The 20,904-nt window shown below is 38.4% G+C and overlaps 2 protein-coding genes across 2 annotated transcripts; both read right to left on the minus strand.

Annotated features, from left to right (window-relative positions):
- Positions 1-4,833: 4,833 nt before the first annotated feature.
- BDB00DRAFT_751493 (uncharacterized protein) lies at positions 4,834-5,176 on the minus strand (the record flags this gene model as incomplete). The annotated part of the gene is made up of 2 exons (XM_053118626.1): positions 4,834-4,966; positions 5,076-5,176. Coding segments are annotated over 2 exons (234 nt in total), but the record flags the coding sequence as incomplete, so codon positions are not given.
- Positions 5,177-5,276: 100 nt separating this feature from the next.
- BDB00DRAFT_751755 (uncharacterized protein) lies at positions 5,277-5,625 on the minus strand (the record flags this gene model as incomplete). The annotated part of the gene is made up of 2 exons (XM_053118630.1): positions 5,277-5,390; positions 5,470-5,625. Coding segments are annotated over 2 exons (270 nt in total), but the record flags the coding sequence as incomplete, so codon positions are not given.
- Positions 5,626-20,904: the final 15,279 nt, after the last annotated feature.

A 20,904-nucleotide genomic window follows, 5' to 3' on the forward strand; every position in this document is an offset into this window, starting at 1 on the left:
TTGAGCCAGCACCGGTAAATACCGCATGGAATAGTCCTTTAACTTTAGCTCCAAAAAAGATGCCAATGGCAAATACACTGGCAAGCGACCTTGCTTAGATCCAAGGCATATCAATAAGCTACTACCGGATGATCGTTATCCTCTACCTCTCATCCGAGATATATTTCATAAAATGAAAGGAGCAACTGTATTCACAACGCTCGATTTGAAAAATGCATTTCACCGATTTCAGATACATCCTGATGATCGTCATAAGACTTCTTTTACTTTCCAAAACCGTCAATGGTCTTTTGCCGGAGCTCCGTTCGGATTAAAGCCCTTGAGCAATAAGTACCAGCGCGTGATGCATCTGGTATATAGCCAGCAGCAAGAGCACGTGAACTGCTTTGTGGATGATGTTGTTGTCTTCTCCAAGAGCTTGGAAGAACATCGCGAACATGTGGCACAAGCTATTGAAGCATTGACCAAGGTCAATCTCATCTTAAACCCCGACAAATGCCATTTTGCTCAAAGATCTGTATATCTTTTGGGATTTTGCGTTTCTGATCAAGGTGTTACACTAGACACACGCAAAGTATCAAATATGCACGAATGGCCTATACCTAGAACGGGCAAAGATATACAACGGTTTCTAGGTGTTGTGAATTATTTTAGGGACCATATCCCTAAGATATCACACATAACTGCACCTTTGGATGCACTTCGTAATGCTGGATCCATTGTACGTCTATGGAATAATAAGCATCAAAATGCGTTTGATACCTTACGCAAAATACTTTTACAAGCACCCATTTTACGTTATCCAGACATGAGCCAGCCATTTTATCTAGCCACTGATGCTTCCAATGTGGGCATTGGCAGTGCTTTATATCAAATAATTGATGGCGAAACTCGTCATATTGGGTTTGCTGCACGAGCACTTTCTAAATCAGAAAGGAATTATAGCGTAACCCGCAGAGAACTGCTAGCTTGCGTTGTAGCTTTACGACGATGGCATAAATGGATCTGGGGTTCCAAATTTACCCTATTAACAGACCATCGCGCCCTCACTTTTTTGCATACACAAAAAATAGCCAATGCAATGATGATTGGTTGGTTTGACACACTTCTCGAATATGACTTCGATATTGTACATCTACCTGGTTTAGCCAACATCTTACCTGACCAGTTGTCACGCCTTTTTCCGACGGATAAAGAGCTGGAAGGGGGTGATGAGGATCAGCTAAGCTTAGAACAATCTAAACCAGCAACAATATTACAAAGAGCAGTAACTAGAGCTGCAGCTGCTAGAACTGATCACAAAGCACAACAGAAACCGAACTATACGTTAAAAAGAATGCTGGATAAAACAACAGCTCAAAAGGTTTTAACCAACAGAGAATCACCATACAAAGATATGTTAGAACCGCCAATTGAAGAAAGAACAAATCTATTGGAAAAAACACATGTATTCGGACACTTCGGAGCAGAGGCAATAGCAAAAGCCCTGCACAGTGACGGCATACATTGGAACACTATTTATCAAGATGCAGCATTGATCGTAAAGAAATGCCCTGAGTGTCAAAAGTTCAATATTACAAAAGCAGGATATCATCCTCTACGTCCCGTACATGCATATTTACCATGTGATCATTGGGCCATAGACCTAGCAGGACCATTCAAAACAACTTTCGCTGGTAATAATTATCTAATGGTTATGGTGGATGTTTGCACACGCTTTTGCATTTTACGCCCCATACCAAATAAGCAATCTGATACCATTGCGAAAAAGTTAGTTGAAGTGTTTTGTGATTTCGGTTTTCCCCGTTACTTACAATCAGATAATGGAACCGAATTCGTCAATTCCATCATAAAGAAGCTAACAACAGTCACTATGCTGGATCATAGACTTAGTACACCATACCACCCGCGTGGAAACGGAGTTTCCGAGCGCTGGGTCTCCACAACAGTTAATGCATTGAAAAAGAGCATTAGAGGAGCAGTAAAGGATTGGGACTTATTCGTTCCTAGTGTACAGCTTGCAACAAATGCAAAAATAGCAAAAAGACATGGATCCGCTCCATACACATTAATGTTTGCACGAAAGTTGAATGGTTTCGATGACTATACAAAAGACGGTCAATTAACACCTGCATCAGAAAAAATGCTCATGGAACGCATCAGGAATATGGAGAATATAGTTTTTCCTGCAATAAGCGAACGCGTACAAGCTCTTAATAAGGCACAGCAAAACAAGTTCGATAAAAAGCATCACTTAATAGAATTCCCACCTAACAGTCATGTAATGATTAAAGTGAGAGAAAAGGCAGGAAAACTAGACCCAGAATATGAAGGTCCATACACAGTAGTAAGACGCAACAGAGGTGGCGCATACATAATTAAGAATGAGCAAAACGAGGTGATGGCACGCGAATATGCACCATCACAGCTAAAATTAATTTCTCAAGATGAAATTATACCTTGTGATGAACTATTTGAGGTGGAGTCTATAGTGGCTCATAGAGAGACGGCACCCGGCACATATGAGTATAAAGTACGCTGGAAGGGTTACAAACCAGATGAAGATACTTGGGAATCTAATGAAGCATTCACCCAACGTGCCACAATAAACAATTATTGGAAACGGCTTGGAGAACAACCCAAGCAAAAACAGGCACTAAAACAAATCCAACACAAAAATAACAGCAAAACCACACAGTCTCTTAAAAGAAACCACAGTGGTGAAAAGACACGTTTTGTCAAGCGCAAATCTGTTCGGGTACAAAAATAAGTAAATTTATATAGGTATTACACCTACTGAATATATCCTACCTAATACCACAATTACAAATATCTCCCATAATACAATATACCAGGCAAAAGCAGCCCCTGAGCGCAACCTGGAAGGGGGTGATGTCGTAAACTAAGATCCGGTACAGACAGATGTCTTGATAGAAGGTTTCTCTTTACCGCACCGGGATCCAATAAGGGACACGGTTGCGCACATGCACCTAGCTGGATTGAAATGTGAATCCTTCATAAAACTCAGTAAAGAAACCAAGTATGAAACAACCGTCCAAGAACACATCTCAAACCATCATAAAAGTTTTTTATTCGTTCTTACAGCAAAGCACCAGTAAGGTCCTTGCTGACAAAGAAGTTGATAAGCTTTCCACCTTCAGATCTGTTTCTCCGTTAAGACCGAGTTCTCAAACAATGTTTGAAAGTTAGATATAAAAGAAGATAGTTTCTATAGCTGATATTGTACTTTGTTCAATCTTTTGAATATAATCCATTCTCAAACGACTTATTTGTCTTTGTTTATTTCGATTTACCACACTGCCAACCGATTTATCCATGACGTGGAGTATATCTGTAAATCGGTGTATAGAGATAAAGAAAGTACAGTTATAGTCACTCTCTTTTATATGACTGAATCGCCACATAGGAACGTCTGGTTAGAGACCAAATTTCCAATGAGAAACTGGTACTATGCGCGAAATGAATTGCATACCACACCTACGCTGTTGTTTGATGTAGAACTGGAAGGAATAACAAAAAAAAGTTATGTTTATTCTGACATCTCTCTATGTATTGAATCATACTCTTATCATAGCTTGTTGCGGACATCCCACAAATGAAGATATCACAGAATATAAGATCCTTTTTCCATGCTTGCGACGCACCATTGATTCGCGTGTAACCTCGAAAATTTATTGATAGAATGGTGTGTCCGTAGCAGTTCCCTTTGTGTCTTTATTAAGCTTCTTTGATTTTTCACTAAGAACACTTGCATACAGCTTACAATTTTGCACCTTATCCACACTTCCGAATACATTCAGTAGTGATACTAGAAGAAGTCACTTGGTATGATGAGAATGATAAAATGGGGGTATGTCTACAAATATCATCTCTTCCGTTCTGATATTTCACACTAGTTTCAAGCGAAAATACAGATTATATGGGCCCAAAGTCACCTTTCTTTGCTTCATTTTCTAAGGAAGGGATAACGTGTCGTCAAATTTGATGGTTGTTTGAATATGCTTGTGATATCTTTGATATGATACTCCTGTATTTTTTAAAGATAGTCGATTCTCGGCTTGCGAATGATATCTTTGGATTGACACTAGCTATGCCATGATACAGTGGATGATTGGGAGAAAAGAAGGATGGTGATAAATGAGAAGGAACTGAAGGTGATGCTCATTGTGAAATACTGATAAGAGAAACTGGTAGCCATCATGGGATGAGGGGAAGTAAGGAAAAGTAATATAAGTCGTGCCAGTGAAAAATGATCAGCATCATGATAAAGGAAAACAGAATAGAATGAGGATGAGAAAATATATACAATGTAGGTTGGTTATCAATAGTCTAGTGTGCATTCACGCGAACGGTCCATGGATCCATCCTTGATATTTTTTATAGTCGATATGTCGAGGCGTGGTGGATGCGAATTTCCTCGTTCAACTTCTCGATCTTATTGTTTGAGGCAGTTCCCCCAAAAAACTTCGTATAGAGAAAGTAACGATTCAATATTGCTTCTGCTTGTGAATGAGTCCAGTTCTTGTATTGGCTTTGGAAAAGTAATTGCCAGTACTTCAGTCATGGTATAAAACGAACTGTTTGGCATTTTCTGAGTGATATAACTTTGAGGTTATAACCTAGAAAAAAAAAAGAATCAACAGCCATATACAAAAAATGAATTAGGGTGTAGCACACATAAAACACCAGGATTTAACATTTACCATGGATCTGGAACCCTAGAACACCACACAATTTGGATTTTTCAACAGCTTTGGCATTCATAACCACTAATCTCAAGATGTCATTGGCCAAACAGTCGATATTTGGACTTGGTTCTGCCAATTTGGCCTCGCCGTATCCCAATGGACGTCCCCAACTAAGCTGATCAATCTCGCAAATCATTGCGTCGGGTTGCACACGGACTACTTCGCTAGCACTACCGTCATCTGGAACAACGTTGGTCCTATATATGACCGAATATCCATCCAGATCGGTAATAACCAAAAAGAATAAGTAATAAAGAAATCATGCATAGTGTATGATCATGTAAAACGGAAAAGATATGTACTTACCATCTCAATGACACATTACGATCAGGATCCAACAACAAAGCAGAGAGAATGGGATCGAAAACACCACTCCATAATTCTGTTTCACCCATGGTGACAGTAGTTAAGAGCGTTTTCGACGGAAGCCTCTGGATCCTAGATAGGTGCGGACATCAGCACAAACCTAATAGCCATTCACAATACATGACAAGTCACAATAAGAGCTTACAAATTCGATAAACCCATTAAAAGTTGTGCTTCGCAATCTTTCTTGTCAATACTCATGGCAACTAACTTCTGGACGGCTTCACGTGTCCTGATGCGTTTCTTTTTCAAGTCCTGTTTTTGTTCAAAGAATATATTATTAAACCATTAGCGAGAACCCAATGTCGTAAATACATACATAAATGAAATCAACAAGAACTTTGGCAATCCTGGAAGCTTCTTCTTCTACATCAGCGAGTAGGCTTTTCCAAGTGTTGTCGTGCCATTCGCTCAGGACTTGATCAGTGAAATGCGCATGTGTGTATTTATTGAATCGGGAAGGCTTTAATAGCATGACATCACTCAAAGCCCTATAAAGAGACGGTGATAACCATATAAGCCAAGTAATAAGTATATCTACCAGAATAAGTAAATGAAAAGGAAGCATCAATAAACATACATCAACTCGGGAACACCATTCTCCATACTGAACTCATGGCCGGTAAGCGCATCCCCAAGAATTTTTTTCTTATATGCAGCAAATTGTTCAGTTAGTGTTGGCTGTTGGGTTGTTTGGTCGTTTTGCCGGCGTCTAAATAAAAGCAAGCGTTAGCGTAACACATCAGCAGAAAGTTTGACCAAAATATATGGTTTGAGTAGTGCATACCAGACCAACTGCTTCGTCTTCTTGTCTTTCTTTCCTTTTCGATCGCTGTTTTCAATATAGTTAGAGCCATAAGCTTTATCGCTAATTCTGCCAACGGGGCTTCCAAATGTTGACTGTGTGCATCTATCGTACTCACATTTTCTCCTGCATTTTCAATATTTTGATTTCATTGATACTGGTGCTTCCGCCACTGTTGCTATTATCATTGATATTCTGCTCATTGCCGCTATTGCTACTGCTGTTGCTTCTTGATAATGACTTTTGATTATGTGATTGCAGCGTAGTTACAGCCGTTACTCGCTCCATAACTTCAAGTTCTTTCTATTAGCAGCAAACATAAAAGTAAATAAGCAAAAAGTGTAACGGCAGACTTAAATAGCAAAACTATCTTACTTCTACAATTAAATCCGTTGCAAAGATCGTGGACATCTTGGTGATCTCGTGGTCCCAGAAGTATTTGTTTGCGTGGTTTATGAATGCCTCCTGCTTCGACTAAAAGATTAGCAACTCGCACAGAGAAGAACAAATAATTACTATAGTTAATAAAAAATACAATATTTTTATTTTTTTTATAGTATAATATTATTGAATAAATATAATTATAAACATTTTATTTTTTTTATTTTATTATAGAAGAAATATTACTTCAAATATATTATGTTACCATGGTAACTTTTTTTTTCTATTTCTGGGACTTTTAAACAAATATAATACACAGTAATAAATTAGTATTTTTTCCAACATAACAACAAGGAATTTTATTATGTCACTGTCAATTTTAAGTGAAAAAATAAAGATTTCTAAATGTATACAATTTGCTAGTAAATTATAAAATGAATCCATCTTTATCTTTTTCAAAAAAAGATGCATTGATTATTTCAGTACTAAAATGTTTTTTTATTTGTTGCTAAGTTACATATTTTTAATTCTAAAATTGAATTTTACATATAGTTTAAAATTATTACCCAATATAGGATTTAATTATAGAATCGGACATTGAAATTATGAATGAATATACTAATAAAAATGATGAAAATATAATAAACTTAAAAAATGAATTAAAAGATAAGATTAATAAATTAGTTTTAAATCAATAGTCTTTTTTTAAATGAAAACTGGAAAATTATAAATTATAAATATAAGCATAGAACTGAAATAAAAAATATAAAATTTATAGATGAAGTAAAAGAAGATTTATTACAAAAATTAGGTTATACAAGTGTATTTTTTTTCTTAAATAATTTATATTCAAATATTGAATACCTATCACCATGTATAGAAATCGAAGAAGGTTTAATGTTATTATTTTATTTAACATCTGGATATACTAGTAAAGATATAAAAAATTATATTCCATATACTAGCTTTTATGCATTTTATAAGAAATTGTGGATTACAAATTATGATTCGTTAAATAAAAAAGTTAATTATTATTTATTAAATATGTTCTCAAATATGAAAATAAGAATTTTATCAGTATTAATTAAAAACCCTAAAAATTTTAAAAATATTACACTATTATTAGATGGACATGATAGCTCTATTTCTTACGATAAACCAAATATATCAATACAAAAAGGGGGATCATATAAATTAAAAAGTTCTGGTATTAGAACACAAGTTGTCTCAGATATAAATGATATAGTAATATATGTATCTTATAGTGATTTATGTGGAAAAGTTAATGATGGTATGATGTTTCTAAATATGAAATTATATAATAAAATTTTAAAGCAAGATTGTGTAGCTATTGATGGAGGTTACACTTATTTATAGAACAATTTGAAGATTTATGCAATAATAAAGGATATGATTTAGATGATAATAACTTTTTCTATCTAATTAGAAAAGAAGTAAATGAAAAATTAAATGAACAAGAAATATATTATAATAAAGTCTTTGGAAGTTTTAGAAGTAAAATAGAAAATCAATTTCAAGAATTATTTAATAAGTTTAAAGATTTAGTAATTATAACTCAACATTAAAGACAGATGATATTAAATATGTAAATTTACAAATTAAAGTAGCATTTTTATCAAAAAATATAGAAAAATTTTCAAATACATTTAATATTATTACATAAGAACATTATAAATTATGGAAAACTGATAACTTTGATTTCCATAAGAAAATAGATTAATTAATATTGTTTATAATAATGAAATGAAACAGATTAATAAATTTAAAATATTAACAGAAATACAAAATAATTTTTTAAAATTAGATATAAATGAAAATATGATTATTGATGAAAATATAAATTCTACTAATAATAATAATAATGACAATGAAAATGAAAATAATATAACTGAAGAAAGTGATTTAGACTATCCCGAATTAAAAAAAGTTACTAAAAAAAGAAGAAAAAGATTATATAAATCAAGTAAGAAAATAGAAAATATGAGAAACCTAAATAAAGATGATAATATATATGAAATAGAAAACATAATTGAATATAAAATAGAAAATAATAAATATTCCTTTTTTGTTAAATAGAAAGGTTATGATAATAATGATAATTCTTGGGTTAAAGAAAATGATTTTATAAAAAACAAATTATTAAAGATTATTTTAAAGAAAAAAATATTATATATTAAATTTAAACATCAATTATTAAATGTATAAAAATTAAACTATAGTATAATTATTATTCTATATTTTTGGATTATTCTATAAATATAGATTGTTCTATAGACGACTGCATTAAAATGTCGTACCTTCGCGATTCTTTTGCAACTTTTTAATGTTTTGTAGGTATTACTACCAGCTTCCACCTTTGCCAGCAGTCGTTGGATATCTTGTGAGTACACTTGATGTGCTTGGGCTTTGGAGCATGTACAGCCACTTTGATAATAGTACCGAAAATCGTACTTGGTGATGTTTCGCCATATATTTTCTGGAAGCTCCCAAAAGTCTACAATAGAAGAAAAAACTTAGTAGATTGATAAAGTGGCAGTCAGTGGGAGAGTTTACCTGGAATATTCAAGCCACTTTGATCGTCTATGGTAAGTAATTGGCAAGTATGCAACGAGTCAAAACGCGATAAAGCAAAATGGCGAATATTACAGCATGATCGTCAGAAACACAGCTAGTATCACCGCCGTCGCAGTAATAGTTATAGAGTATTGATTCATAATAATAAATTATGTGGTAAACCACTAATTTAATTATTATTCTTAATACTGTCAAGCGTTCTAAAAAAAATCTAACTTCATTGATTTTCTATTGAACTGGGCGTCGTCGTACCTCCTAGCCTGTTTTAAATTAATTACAAAAGGATATTATAGTTTAAATAGTTTAAACAGGTTTATATAAAACCTAAACATTTTTAGGAATTAAAAAAAAAGAAAAAAAATATCTTAAACATTTCAAAAATAAAAAAATTATAATATAATTTTTTATTTTTTCCTACATACATTTAAACAATAATATACGTTTAATCAATAAAACCTTTTTTGACTTATAGTAAGGATTAAACTCAGTACTGAGCAAAAATTTGCCCCAGTATATTCATATACCTACTAATCTGCAGCCCTAGTAATATTCCTGGGGAAAAAAGACATATAGGATTTTTCATCTCCTAGTAGACGTTTGAACTTTTATTTAGGCAGAAGGGATTTAATTTTAGGCAGAGTAGACATGAATGTTAATCTAAGTGGACATGAATAAAAGTTAATCTGGACATGAATAATAATTGATCTGGACATAAATGAAAATTGAGCTGGACAAGAATGAAAATTAGGCTGGACATGAATGAAAATCGAGCTAGACATGAATAAAAATCGAGCTGGACATGAATAAAGATCGATCTGGACATGAATATAAAACGATCTGGACATGAATATAAATCGACCTGGACATAAATATAAATCGATCTGGACAAAATAAAAATCAATCTGTATATGAATGAAAATCATTCTGGACAAGAATATTAATCAATCTAAACATGAATAATAGACAACCTGGACATAATAACAGTCAACCTGGACATAGTTTTAGTCAACTAAGACATAATAAAAGTTGAAGTAGATAATATATTAAGTGTAGCAGAGTAGAATATTTGAGTACTTAAGATTTTCAATTCAAGTCAAGACATAATAGAAGTTAAGCAGTACAAAGCCAATGTCAAGATGTAGTAGTATGGCTGTTTCACTCGTGGCAAGAAGCTTGTAGGCTAATGTACAGGAAATGGCAAGGGTGTGTCAGAGACTCACTGTGCGCATAAGCCTATTTTGCTACTATGGGAACAGGGCCTGAGCGTTTCCCCTCATTTCATTTTACCCGGGTTGAGTTTGAAACAAATTGGAGGCTGGTGGCAGAGGTAAGTGGAAAGTGTGGGGTTTGTTAGCAGCAGCAGGGATCCTTTTTTTTTCTCATTACCATTCGCCATGGCAAATCAACAGCTTCGACGCACACTTGTAAATGGCTCCTACTCTCTTCACGATGAATAAAAACAAAGAAACCAAAACAGCACAATCCACGGATTTATTGAAAAACGAAATGAAGGTAACTGTTTTCTTAAAAAAAGCATGTGCTCAAGATTGATAAGGAGTAGACCGCCGTTACTGCTTAAAAAAACGCTGGGTAAGTGAACAAGGGAAGGAAAAGGTTACTGGTTGTGCTTGGGGTATAGCTTTAGTAGACATACGCTCATTCAGAATTACTGTTTTTTTTCTTCTCTGTATATACTTGATACACCATCTTGCACCATTCCAACGTCAGACTTGCGTGCGTAATACAACATCGTCCTCTACCTGCACAAACGATTCGTACTCACAACAAGAACGACGCAACAATCTTCTTCTCCATTACTCATACACAATTATATACAACATGACGCTGATCCACCAATGACTTGTAAAATATACAGCCTGGTGCATTTACCTCTCACTACCATATACGCCCATATTACATGAGGGCGACTATGACGCCGGTCTTTTGTTTTAAAACTTGTATACTCAAGCACATCATCATCGTAATGACGGTCATCTCTTTCTTTGCTGTTTGTATACACATCAACGCGATGATAATTATATTCCTATGATGCATACACACCACCACAACTATAACCCTCCTCTGCAATTCGCTGTACTCACACACATACGATGGCAACGACGATTACCTTTTTCTTTTTGCATATGCCAACACGAACATTGCCGGTCTTAGTAGATAAGGTAGTTATATATGCTGACGGGTGGAATGTAGGGTTTTATTATTGTTACTGTAGATGTTACGGCTGGGATAAAAAAATAAAAGCAAAAGCTCATACATTATGTAGTCATTATGTTTCAGTTGTCTGCATAAACGGGTGTGAGATGGTATTGCATGTTATTACAAGTGCTTCTATAAAAACTATAAATATAGCTCTGAGCGGTGATGATAATATGGCAGGGACAAAGAAGAAAACGCGTTTGTTGTTATGAAGGAGGAAGTTTTTTGCTATTACAACAGCAACTTTATTTGTTGTTAATAACAACAACTATGAACAACCAACAAGTTAGTACCCTTGACGTCATTCGCTACGCTCTCTCTCACTCGACTGTATGTGGAGTTCTTGCACTCATTCCTAATGAAATCGTGTGCGTTCCTACTGCTCAATGGCAGATCTTCAAGGATCGCATCTCGGAATTGTGTGGCTACGCATAGGTTCACGAACGCGAGACTGTGTAAGGCACCAGACGCTCTGCCACGCAATATCAATAATTACAATAACCATCCTTCACCACGAAACAACATCCTTCGCACTGGTATAACTCTTATAGAACCTTCTTTTCTGTCTTTCTTATATATCGGCCATCATACTTTATTTTCATCCAATCCACATCAACACAAACGGAAAGAAACCCGTCAGTTATCCTTCTTGCTATCTACAGCTCATTCATCTATAAAGACCGGCAATGTTAACATTGTTATATGCAAAAGGAAAAAAGTAATCGTGTTAGGCTGTATGTTTTGCAAGTCAATGGTGGATCAGCGTCATGTTGTATATGATTGTGTTTGAGTAATGGAGAAGAAGATTGTTGCGTCGTTCTTGTTGTGAGTACGAATCGTTTGTGCAGGTAGAGGACGATGTTGTATTACGCACGTAAGTTTGACGTTGGAATGGTACAAGATGGTGCATAAGTATATACATAGAAAAAGAGAAAGAAGCAGTAATTCTGAATGGGCATATCTCCACTAAAGCTATACCTCAAGCACACCCGATAACCTTTTCCTTCCCTTGTTCACTTATCCAGCGTTTTTTTAAGCAGCAGTAACGGCGGTCTACTCCTTATAAATCTTGAGCACATGCTTTTTTTTAAGAAAACAGTTACCTTCATTTCGTTTTTCAAATAAATCCGTGGATTGTGCCGTTTTGTTTTCTTTGTTTTTTATTCATCGTGAAGAGAGTAGGAGCCATTCACAAGTGTGCGTCGAAGCTGTTGATTTGCCGTGGCGGAATGGTAATGAGAAAGAAAAAGGATCTTTGGTTGTTGATTTTTTCCTCCCTGCTGTAACAAACTCCAATTTGTTTCAAACTCAACCCAGGTAAAATGAAATGAGGGGAAACGCTCAGGCCCTGTTCCCACAGCAGCAAAATAGGCTTATGCGCACAGTGAGTCTCTGACGCACCCTTGCCATTTCCTGTACATTAGCCTACAAGCTTCTTGTCACGAGTGAGACAGCCATACTACTGTATCGTGACATTGGCTTTGTACTGCTTAACATCTATTATGTCTTGACTTGAATTGAAAATCTTAGATACTCAAATTTTCTGCTCTGCTACAACACTTAATATATTATCTACTTCAACTTTTATTATGTCTTAGTTGACTGTTATTATGTCCAGGTTGTCTATTATTCATGTTTAGAGCATCCCCAGCGGACTCGCGAAATTTCTCGCTATTTTTCAGAGCCGCCAATGTAGCAAGACCATAGAAATGACACGAAATCCCAGCAGACTCGCTATTTTTTGCTCGCCAAATTAAATAATAGCAGTAATCATAGTTGCTCTCTCTTCATTCACAGTTTCGACTTCCTTTTTCCAATGTCCACCATTCGCAAAATACACGAACTTCTTTTTGATGACGACGAAGACCGCGCTCGTAGACGACGCATCAGAGAAATGTTCGAAGATTCTGACGACAGTGAAGAGCATCAGCGTCGAGGAGGATCTGTACCTGGACGCGCCGTCATCAGACGAGATCATGTTTCCACTGATGCGAAACTTTACATGCACTACTTTGCCGAAGATCCAGTGTATCCGGAACATCTTTTTCGACATCGATTCCGAATGCGCAGAAATCTGTTCTTGAAAATCGTTTAAAGCTTGGGGCAGGAAAACCAGTACTTCACTCAGAGAACGGATGCTGCTGGTAAACAAGGCCTTTCTCCCAAACTCAAAGCAACAGCTGCGATGCGGATGATTGCTTACGGAATTTCCGGTGATGCAATCGACGAGTATCTGCAGATGGGAGAGAGCACTGCCGTCGAGTGTCTCAAGATGTTCTGCAAGACCATCGACCAGTGCTTTGGCAAGGAGTACCTTCGAAGCCCTTCGAACGAAGATGTCGAGAAACTCCTTGCAGAGAACAGCGAACGCGGATTTCCGGGCATGCTTAGATCACTAGACTGCATGCATTGGAGCTGGGACTTGTGTCCCACTGCCTGGCATGGGGCTTACCAAGGAAAGGGAAAAAAAGCAACAGTAATATTAGAAGCTGTTGCTTCCCACGACCTGTGGATCTGGCATGCAGGAATTGGCTTCCCTGGGTCGCTCAACGACATCAACGTTCTGCAAAGATCCACCCTCTTCGCCAACCTTGCCTCAGGTGTCGCACCACCCGCAAACTTCACTATCAACGGCCACGAATATACCATGGGCTACTATCTGGCAGATGGCATCTATCCTGAGTGGGCAACTTTGGTGAAGAGTGTTCGGATGCCCGTTGGCAACAAAGAGAAGGTAAGCGTGAATTATAGGTTTCAAGTTACACTATTTTAACAACATTCTACAGTACTTTGCGAGAAAGCAAGAAGCTGTATCAAAGGACGTGGAAAGGGCGTTCGGTGTACTGCAGAAACGCTTCGCCATCATCCGCCAACCAGGAAGACTGTGGAAGCATGCCAACCTGACAATGGTTATGCGGGTGTGCATCATTTTGCACAGCATGATTGTCGAAGATGAAAGAAGCGAAAATCTTGAAGAGTTGCAAGAAATAGGTCGTGCATCACTCCTGCATGTCCAAAGGAACTATAATATGTTCGACGAGTACAGAAAGCAACTCCTTAGAATCAAAAGTAAAGAGACTCATAAGCAATTGAAAAATGATTTGATGGAGCACCTTTGGCAGCAGCATGGCAATAATGAATAAAGTTTTATTCCAATTCCTGCTCTTCTTCTTCTTCTTCTTCTCCACCTCTTTCTTCTTCTTCCTTGTCGGCTTATGCCTGCGCCTGTGCCGCTTCGTCCTGGTATCTCTTCAGTATCTCCTGCTGACGGAGCTCCAGGAATTGCCGGGCGATGGGTGTCAACCGCGAAGGATCAGTGAGCATCACTTCTTGGTCAGCATCTTAGCAAGCTCTGGCTTCGGCCGCTTCAGCAACGGCAATCTTTCGCTTTGACAACTTCAAATGCTCCTCCTCAATTTCCAACAATCGGACACAGTCGTCGTCCAACTTACGCTTGCATTTAATTCGTTCGCGAGCTTCTCCTTAACTTGCAGCACCTTTGCTGCTTTGTGACCGATGGGGCGCTCTTCATCCTCGCTTGCATTGACGTACTTCGTCAGAAACTTTTGTTCGAGTTTAAGCACATCGTAATAATGCTTAAACTTGAACGCGGCGCCCTTCCCTTTCTTGCCTCGGCTTTTCATCTTGTCAGAGAAAAGTTTACCGATGTTTACCCACTTATTTATAAGATCAATCTATGAGTTTTAATGCAATAACATTCACGAATATTCTTCACCTTCAGTGTTTCATTTTCTCCACTTGGGTTGCGTGCTTCGTACTCTGCGATGCAACCAACATACAGAGCGACATCCTTCTGGATCTCGGTCCAGTGGTTCATGAGTGCACTGGCATTGCTTCGCTGCTCAGTGTCACCGCCAGCATCGCTCCAGTATGTGTAGATGCAATCCCAAAAAGCTATTAAACTCTGGTCAGTGCCTCTCAAGGGATCCGTGTGGGCTTTAACCCACGCAGCGCAAAGAAACAACTCTTCTTCGGCTGTCCACGATGCACCTCGTCCCTTGGGCTTGCTTTGCTGTGGGGCTGGGGTAAGCGCCAGCATTTCTTGCGATTCAGTAGCGGGGGTGGCAGAATTAGTGGTTGACATTGTAGATTGAGATAGAAAGAATTTAATTTTCGCGAGTCCGGTTTCACTCGCTATTTTGGCGAGGATCGACGAAAAATTTAGCTAGTCTGCAAAATAGCGACAGCGATAGCGAGTCTGCTAGGAAATCAAACTCGCTAATTTTGTCGCTAAAATAGCTTTTAGCGAGTCCGCTGGGGATGCTCTTAGATTGATTATTATTCTTGTCCAGAATGATTTTCATTCATGTATAGATTGATTTTTATCTTGTCCAGATTGACTTTACTCATGTCCAGATCGATTTATATTCATGTCCAGATCGTTTTATACTCATGTCCAGCTCGATCTTTATTCATGTCCAGCTCGATTTTCATTCATGTCCAGCTCGATTTTCATTCATGTCCAGCTCGATTTTCATTCATGTCTAGATCGATTTTCATTCATGTCCAGCTCAATTTTCATTCATGTTCAGCTCGACTTTCATTCATGTCCAGCTCGATTTTCATTCATGTCCAGCTCAATTTTCTTTCATGTTCAGCTCGATTTTCATTCATGTCCACTCAGATTAACATTCATGTCCACTCTGCCTAAAATTAAATCCCCTCTGCCTAAATAAAAGTTCAAACGTCCGCTAGGAGATGAAAAATCCTGTATAGGTGTTTTTTAGTCAATCCATCCTTAAGTATCTCTCCTTTCATGTACCATAGCTCATCTATTATTACTGCTATTGCTATAAAGCTTTGTAGGCATATATATATGATGTATATACATTTAAATATGCTTTTATAAAAGACAGTCACATTGCTTATTTTAGACATTACATATGAGGATGTATAAAAATCACTGAAAGTGGCTTTATTTAAGGTAGATTAAGACCTCTAGAAGGTGCAATATTGTAGCTAAAGCGCTATAAATTGCAGTATATGTACCTACCACGTATAGCAACAGCATACTAAAACGGCAATAGCAGTCACATAGCCACTGAAGCTGCCTTATATAGAGAACTATTTGTGCGTGTTTATTTTTGGTCTAAACATACACTCCAGAAGTATGGCAGTCACACCCCTTTCTTATAATTGTGCGATAATTGTGCGGTATAGCAGCAATGCTATGGGTGAAATGTATTAGTATGTTGCTATGGTCGAGTGGACTAAGGCGCCTCCCCATTCCAGTTGAGGCTTTGGAAAGCGCAGGTTCGATTCCTGTAGCCGTTATTTTATTTTAGTAGGCAATATAAGTTTTATTAAGCTTTAAAGTAAAACTAGACATAAAAATCATTCTTTTGTTCAAAAACTATTACTATACAGTGAGACTAGTATAACTACACTCTATTTTTAAACTATAAAGAGGATGTGAATAGCAGTAGCATTGTCATTTAGAAAAGAATGTGGATGGTAATAGCAAAGTCAAAGGATTGAGTAGTATTACATAGGGGTCGCAATCTGACCTGTGGGTTGAGGACAGGTCAATGGGTCGGGTTGATGCTTTTCTGACCTGCATGTCAACCCGTCTAACCATTGACTCAACCCGTTGACCCATTGTGACCCATATATACATATAATATGTTTGAGGTACTTGTATTCAAGTAGTCAATCTTCTTATTCGGAAGCATCATTATATTATAGGATGTAGTTGTTAATATGTCTGCTATAGAGCTATAACATAAAATGGACTTCAATTCTTTTTATTGTGGGATTATATTTTATATTTAAGAGTAAAGGATAAGTAAGCTATAAGCGATATATCTAAAAGGAGTAAAGAAGTAGCAATAGTATAATGAGAACGGACTATAAAGGGTGGTAGTAAGAGACGAGATTTGACAAAAGACTGAAATAAGGATCCTCATAGGAACCGAAGAACCGATCCAAAAGTCGGGTCGGGTCCGTTCTGGTCGGGCCGGTTCCATGGAAGAACCGAACCGGAACCGACTCGGTTCTCTTTGGTTGGAACCGAGGAACTGACTATAGATTCGTCGTGTCATTGCAACTAAATGCATTGACTGTGCAAGAATAATTGTTAATGGAGGGACGAGTGAAGTTGTGTTTTTCCGAGCGTAGGTTTATTTATTTCTTCTAAGAAAAATCAATATGTTATATAACTTATATCTATCTATTAAAAAAAGAAAGGTTGTGAAAAGGGTGGAGTAAAAGAAAGTATGAAAAAGAAAGTGCAAAGACAAGAGAAAAGGGACGGAGTTGGCAGGAACAAAGGAGAAAAGAGGAAAAGCCAAAAAATTTTAAGGGTACCAGGAGTTCAAAAGCATTAACTTTTTTATGGTTTCCTCAGACAAACGATTGCGGGTGTACGGTAGCAAATGTCGAGCTGCCGAGAAAGAATGCTCAGAAGGAGTCGATGTTGCTGGCACCGCCAAGTATTGTGCAGCCATGTTGCTTAAGTTCGGCCATTTCTGTGACTGGGACTCCCAGAAGATTAGCTCTGTGTGCTTGCCTGCTTCCACCATTGGCATCATCGGTTGTTCGCCAATGTATTCCTCTAATTCGTCTTGGCTTCGGTCGATCCGGTACAACGCATACATCTCCTGCAGCTGCTCGCTCACTTCGATATCGACATCCGCGCGATCCTTGAACGTCGACCAGGTATCCCGGACAATTTGCTGGCTATACTCCTGCCATTCCCTTTCCCAGCCGCTCTTAGCCCACCAGACAAACTTCAGGCTAGGATCCATTGCAGTGGCGCACGCATAAACGTTGGATGTGTCAGTCTTGCCGTAATACTTTCGCAGCTTAACGAGACCGACTTCCGCTGCTTCGCACAGGTCGATGGGTGTGGATGGGCTGGTCTTATAGTCCTCAAGCCTGTCCATCAGATGGTTATAGCAAAGGATGGTGAGGTTGATGGTGGCATGCGACTTGCTGGCTGACAACCTCTTGGTCACTTTCTCGAACGGCTCAAGGAGAGCATGGATCTGCTTCAGGCGCTCCCATTCTTGTGCAGTCAACCTATACTGTGCCAGCGCCTCAGTGCACATTGCGTTGTAGCCAGCCTCGACCGCGATAGCCCGCGTGATCATTTCAAACGTCGAATTTCAACGAGTACGGACATCAGGAATGAGCTTGAGTTTGGGACAGCCTTCGTTGTTCAAGGTACGCAGGAACTTCTGTAAGCGTTGCGGTGACGATCTAAGGTAATAGATCAAAACCTGTTAATCACTTGAAAAATAGTTTAATGCTTAATTAACTGATGACTACCTTATCTTGGTAACGCCTCTTCGTAGTTTGACCAGCACATTAGAGTTGGTAGGCATTTGTTCTTCGTCGTCGTCAACGATTTCTTCTTCTGGTGCCTGTGCTGAAAGACCAACTCGCAGGATATCCTGAACTGCCAAGTTAAGGACGTGTCCAACACAAGGGATATGATGGATGTCTTTGCAGAATGGCCTTGGTTTTATAAGTTGTTGGTGAGCACATAGTTTTTTATGAGTATCTTGGCAAAGCAGCATAATCCCAGTAACTTACCAATCTTTCTCTTTCGCGCGTCGTTCGATTACGGTCATCATCTTGGTCATATTCGATGCGTTGTCACTCGTAATTGTGAAAAGCCTCGAACAAAGATCGAACTCATCTAAGACTTTCAAGAAGGCGTCGGCAAGGTTCTCTCCAGTATGTGGACCTTCCAAAGGCTGGAACCCTAGGCGAACTTCTTGCAGAGTCCACGTCGATCTGCACATCCAGTGTGCTGTCACACCAAGAAATTCTTGCCGGAATGGGCTGGTCCAGCTGTCGACGGTGCAAGAAATTTTTGGCACGCTCTTGAGCAAGGCGGCGGTTTGTTCTTTGGCTCTGACGTATTCTTCGTCCAGCTATTTCAGTGAAAGTTAAGTATATGTCTGAATCCTTGTTTAACAAAACATGAAACGAAGTTTACCTTTCTCGACATACTGTCAGCATTCAAAAGCTTGACGGATTCTTGCGTAGGTGCTGATTGTGCCATGTAGAACAACTCCTGCAATTCTTCGCTTTCGGCCAAAGTAAATGGGAGCTTGCTCTTGACCAAAAATTTGACGAATTATCGTTGGAAGGCGCCCTTTTCAAACGTACGCTTACGCTTAAATTCGACATGCTGGTCCATTGGGCCGGCTTGGCGCTTGTTCCCCTGAACGTGCGGACCAGTTGTTTGCGTGATTCGATGGACATTCTTCAGGTGCTTCACAAGCCCAGACGTATTACCTTGCTTTGCGTCGTACACCTTGTTGCAACCAGGCCGCTGGCACTTGATTTTCGGTTGACCGTTGATAGAGACGCGTTTGCCGTATTCATGAGTGAGAACCCAGCTGCTTACTGACTGCTTTTCTTTACCGCTCGTGTCAATGTTCGCGCCGTCACCGGCAAGCTGTGTGATTTCTTGGTGGTCGATCATGGAAGCGGAATCATCGAAGCACTCTTCATCAGTGTCCATTACATGCGAACCGACTGACGCCATGGAGACGTTGGATTGATCACGGGCTAGGGAAGGAGGAACAAAACTTGATAACGAACGACTTGTGTTGGATAAGGACGAATTACGGCTGGACTCTCTCTATAAAATGGTACTATCATCAGCTGGTTGCAGGTGATATTGCATATGATGGAGTATCCTAGATTAATCTTACGCGATCAGAAAGAGCACCACGAGCGTCGTCAGAGCTGGAGCCAACTGAGTAGTTTAGGTAGGTCATTGCGTTGGATGTGATATAAAAAGGTACGGATATAGAGTAGAATGGTTCAAGCTGTATGTAAGTAAATAGTTGAGTTATTTTGCCCAAAAATAAAGTTGTTGCTTTTATACTTTCCATGACGCGTTGAGGATAATGATACCAAACGGCAGCTTCTCTTCAAATAGTGCTAAGTAATACCTCGCCTGTCATTTCCGTAAAAGGAAGTTTGTAGAAGTCAGCAGCATGCTGAGCTGTACCACTGCTGAGTGCGCGATTTTTGCTTTCAGTGTTCTTCCTTTAATCGTTCGTGTCCATTCGTTACTAGCAGTATAAGTATAATTAGCACTGCTGAGCACGCAGCGTTTAATGCTGCGAACCAAACCAAAGGCACGTCAAAATTCTCTTCTCAGCAATCTGTACACACGTCATTACACAATTGATACAGCAATCTTTTTTCCGGCATTCTCTGAAATTCCCCCACCAGATCAGCAATTAGAACACATTTCATACTTTAATTCAACAATCAACCACGCACGGTCATACTGTATATCCACAATTGAAATAAAACACATTTTCTATTCACAAATTTCGCTATGCACTACAATAATTACGCCTTCCCTTCGATTCACGCGATTATCATTGTAATCTTGTGTAATTCCATCCCTCTTGAAATTGCAGTTGAAGAACTCGGTTCTAATCTCGGTTCTCGGGTCGGTTCTCGGGCCGGGTCGAGTCAGTTCTGATGTACATTGTGCTCGGGACGGTTTTGGCAGAGAACCGTCCCGGCCCGGCCCGTGAGGACCCTTAGACTGAAAAGGAATTGAGAAAAGAAAAACGAAGGGTAGAAGGATAAAGTGATAAGCAAAGGGAAAAGGAAAAGGATTAGGGGCATATAGGGAAGTCGATTTTCAACCACACTTTAACCATAATGCTTTCTTTACAGTAATACATGTGAGCCCAAGCGAATTCTTTTGTGATGGTACAAAACCCTTTACCTTTAAAAGTAGATGTTGCTAGCACTGCCAGGAATTTGCAT

The sequence above is a fragment of the Zychaea mexicana genome (genome assembly GCF_025766255.1).
Source record: "Zychaea mexicana strain RSA 1403 chromosome Unknown BDB00scaffold_228, whole genome shotgun sequence".
NCBI classification, from domain to species: domain Eukaryota; kingdom Fungi; phylum Mucoromycota; class Mucoromycetes; order Mucorales; family Lichtheimiaceae; genus Zychaea; species Zychaea mexicana.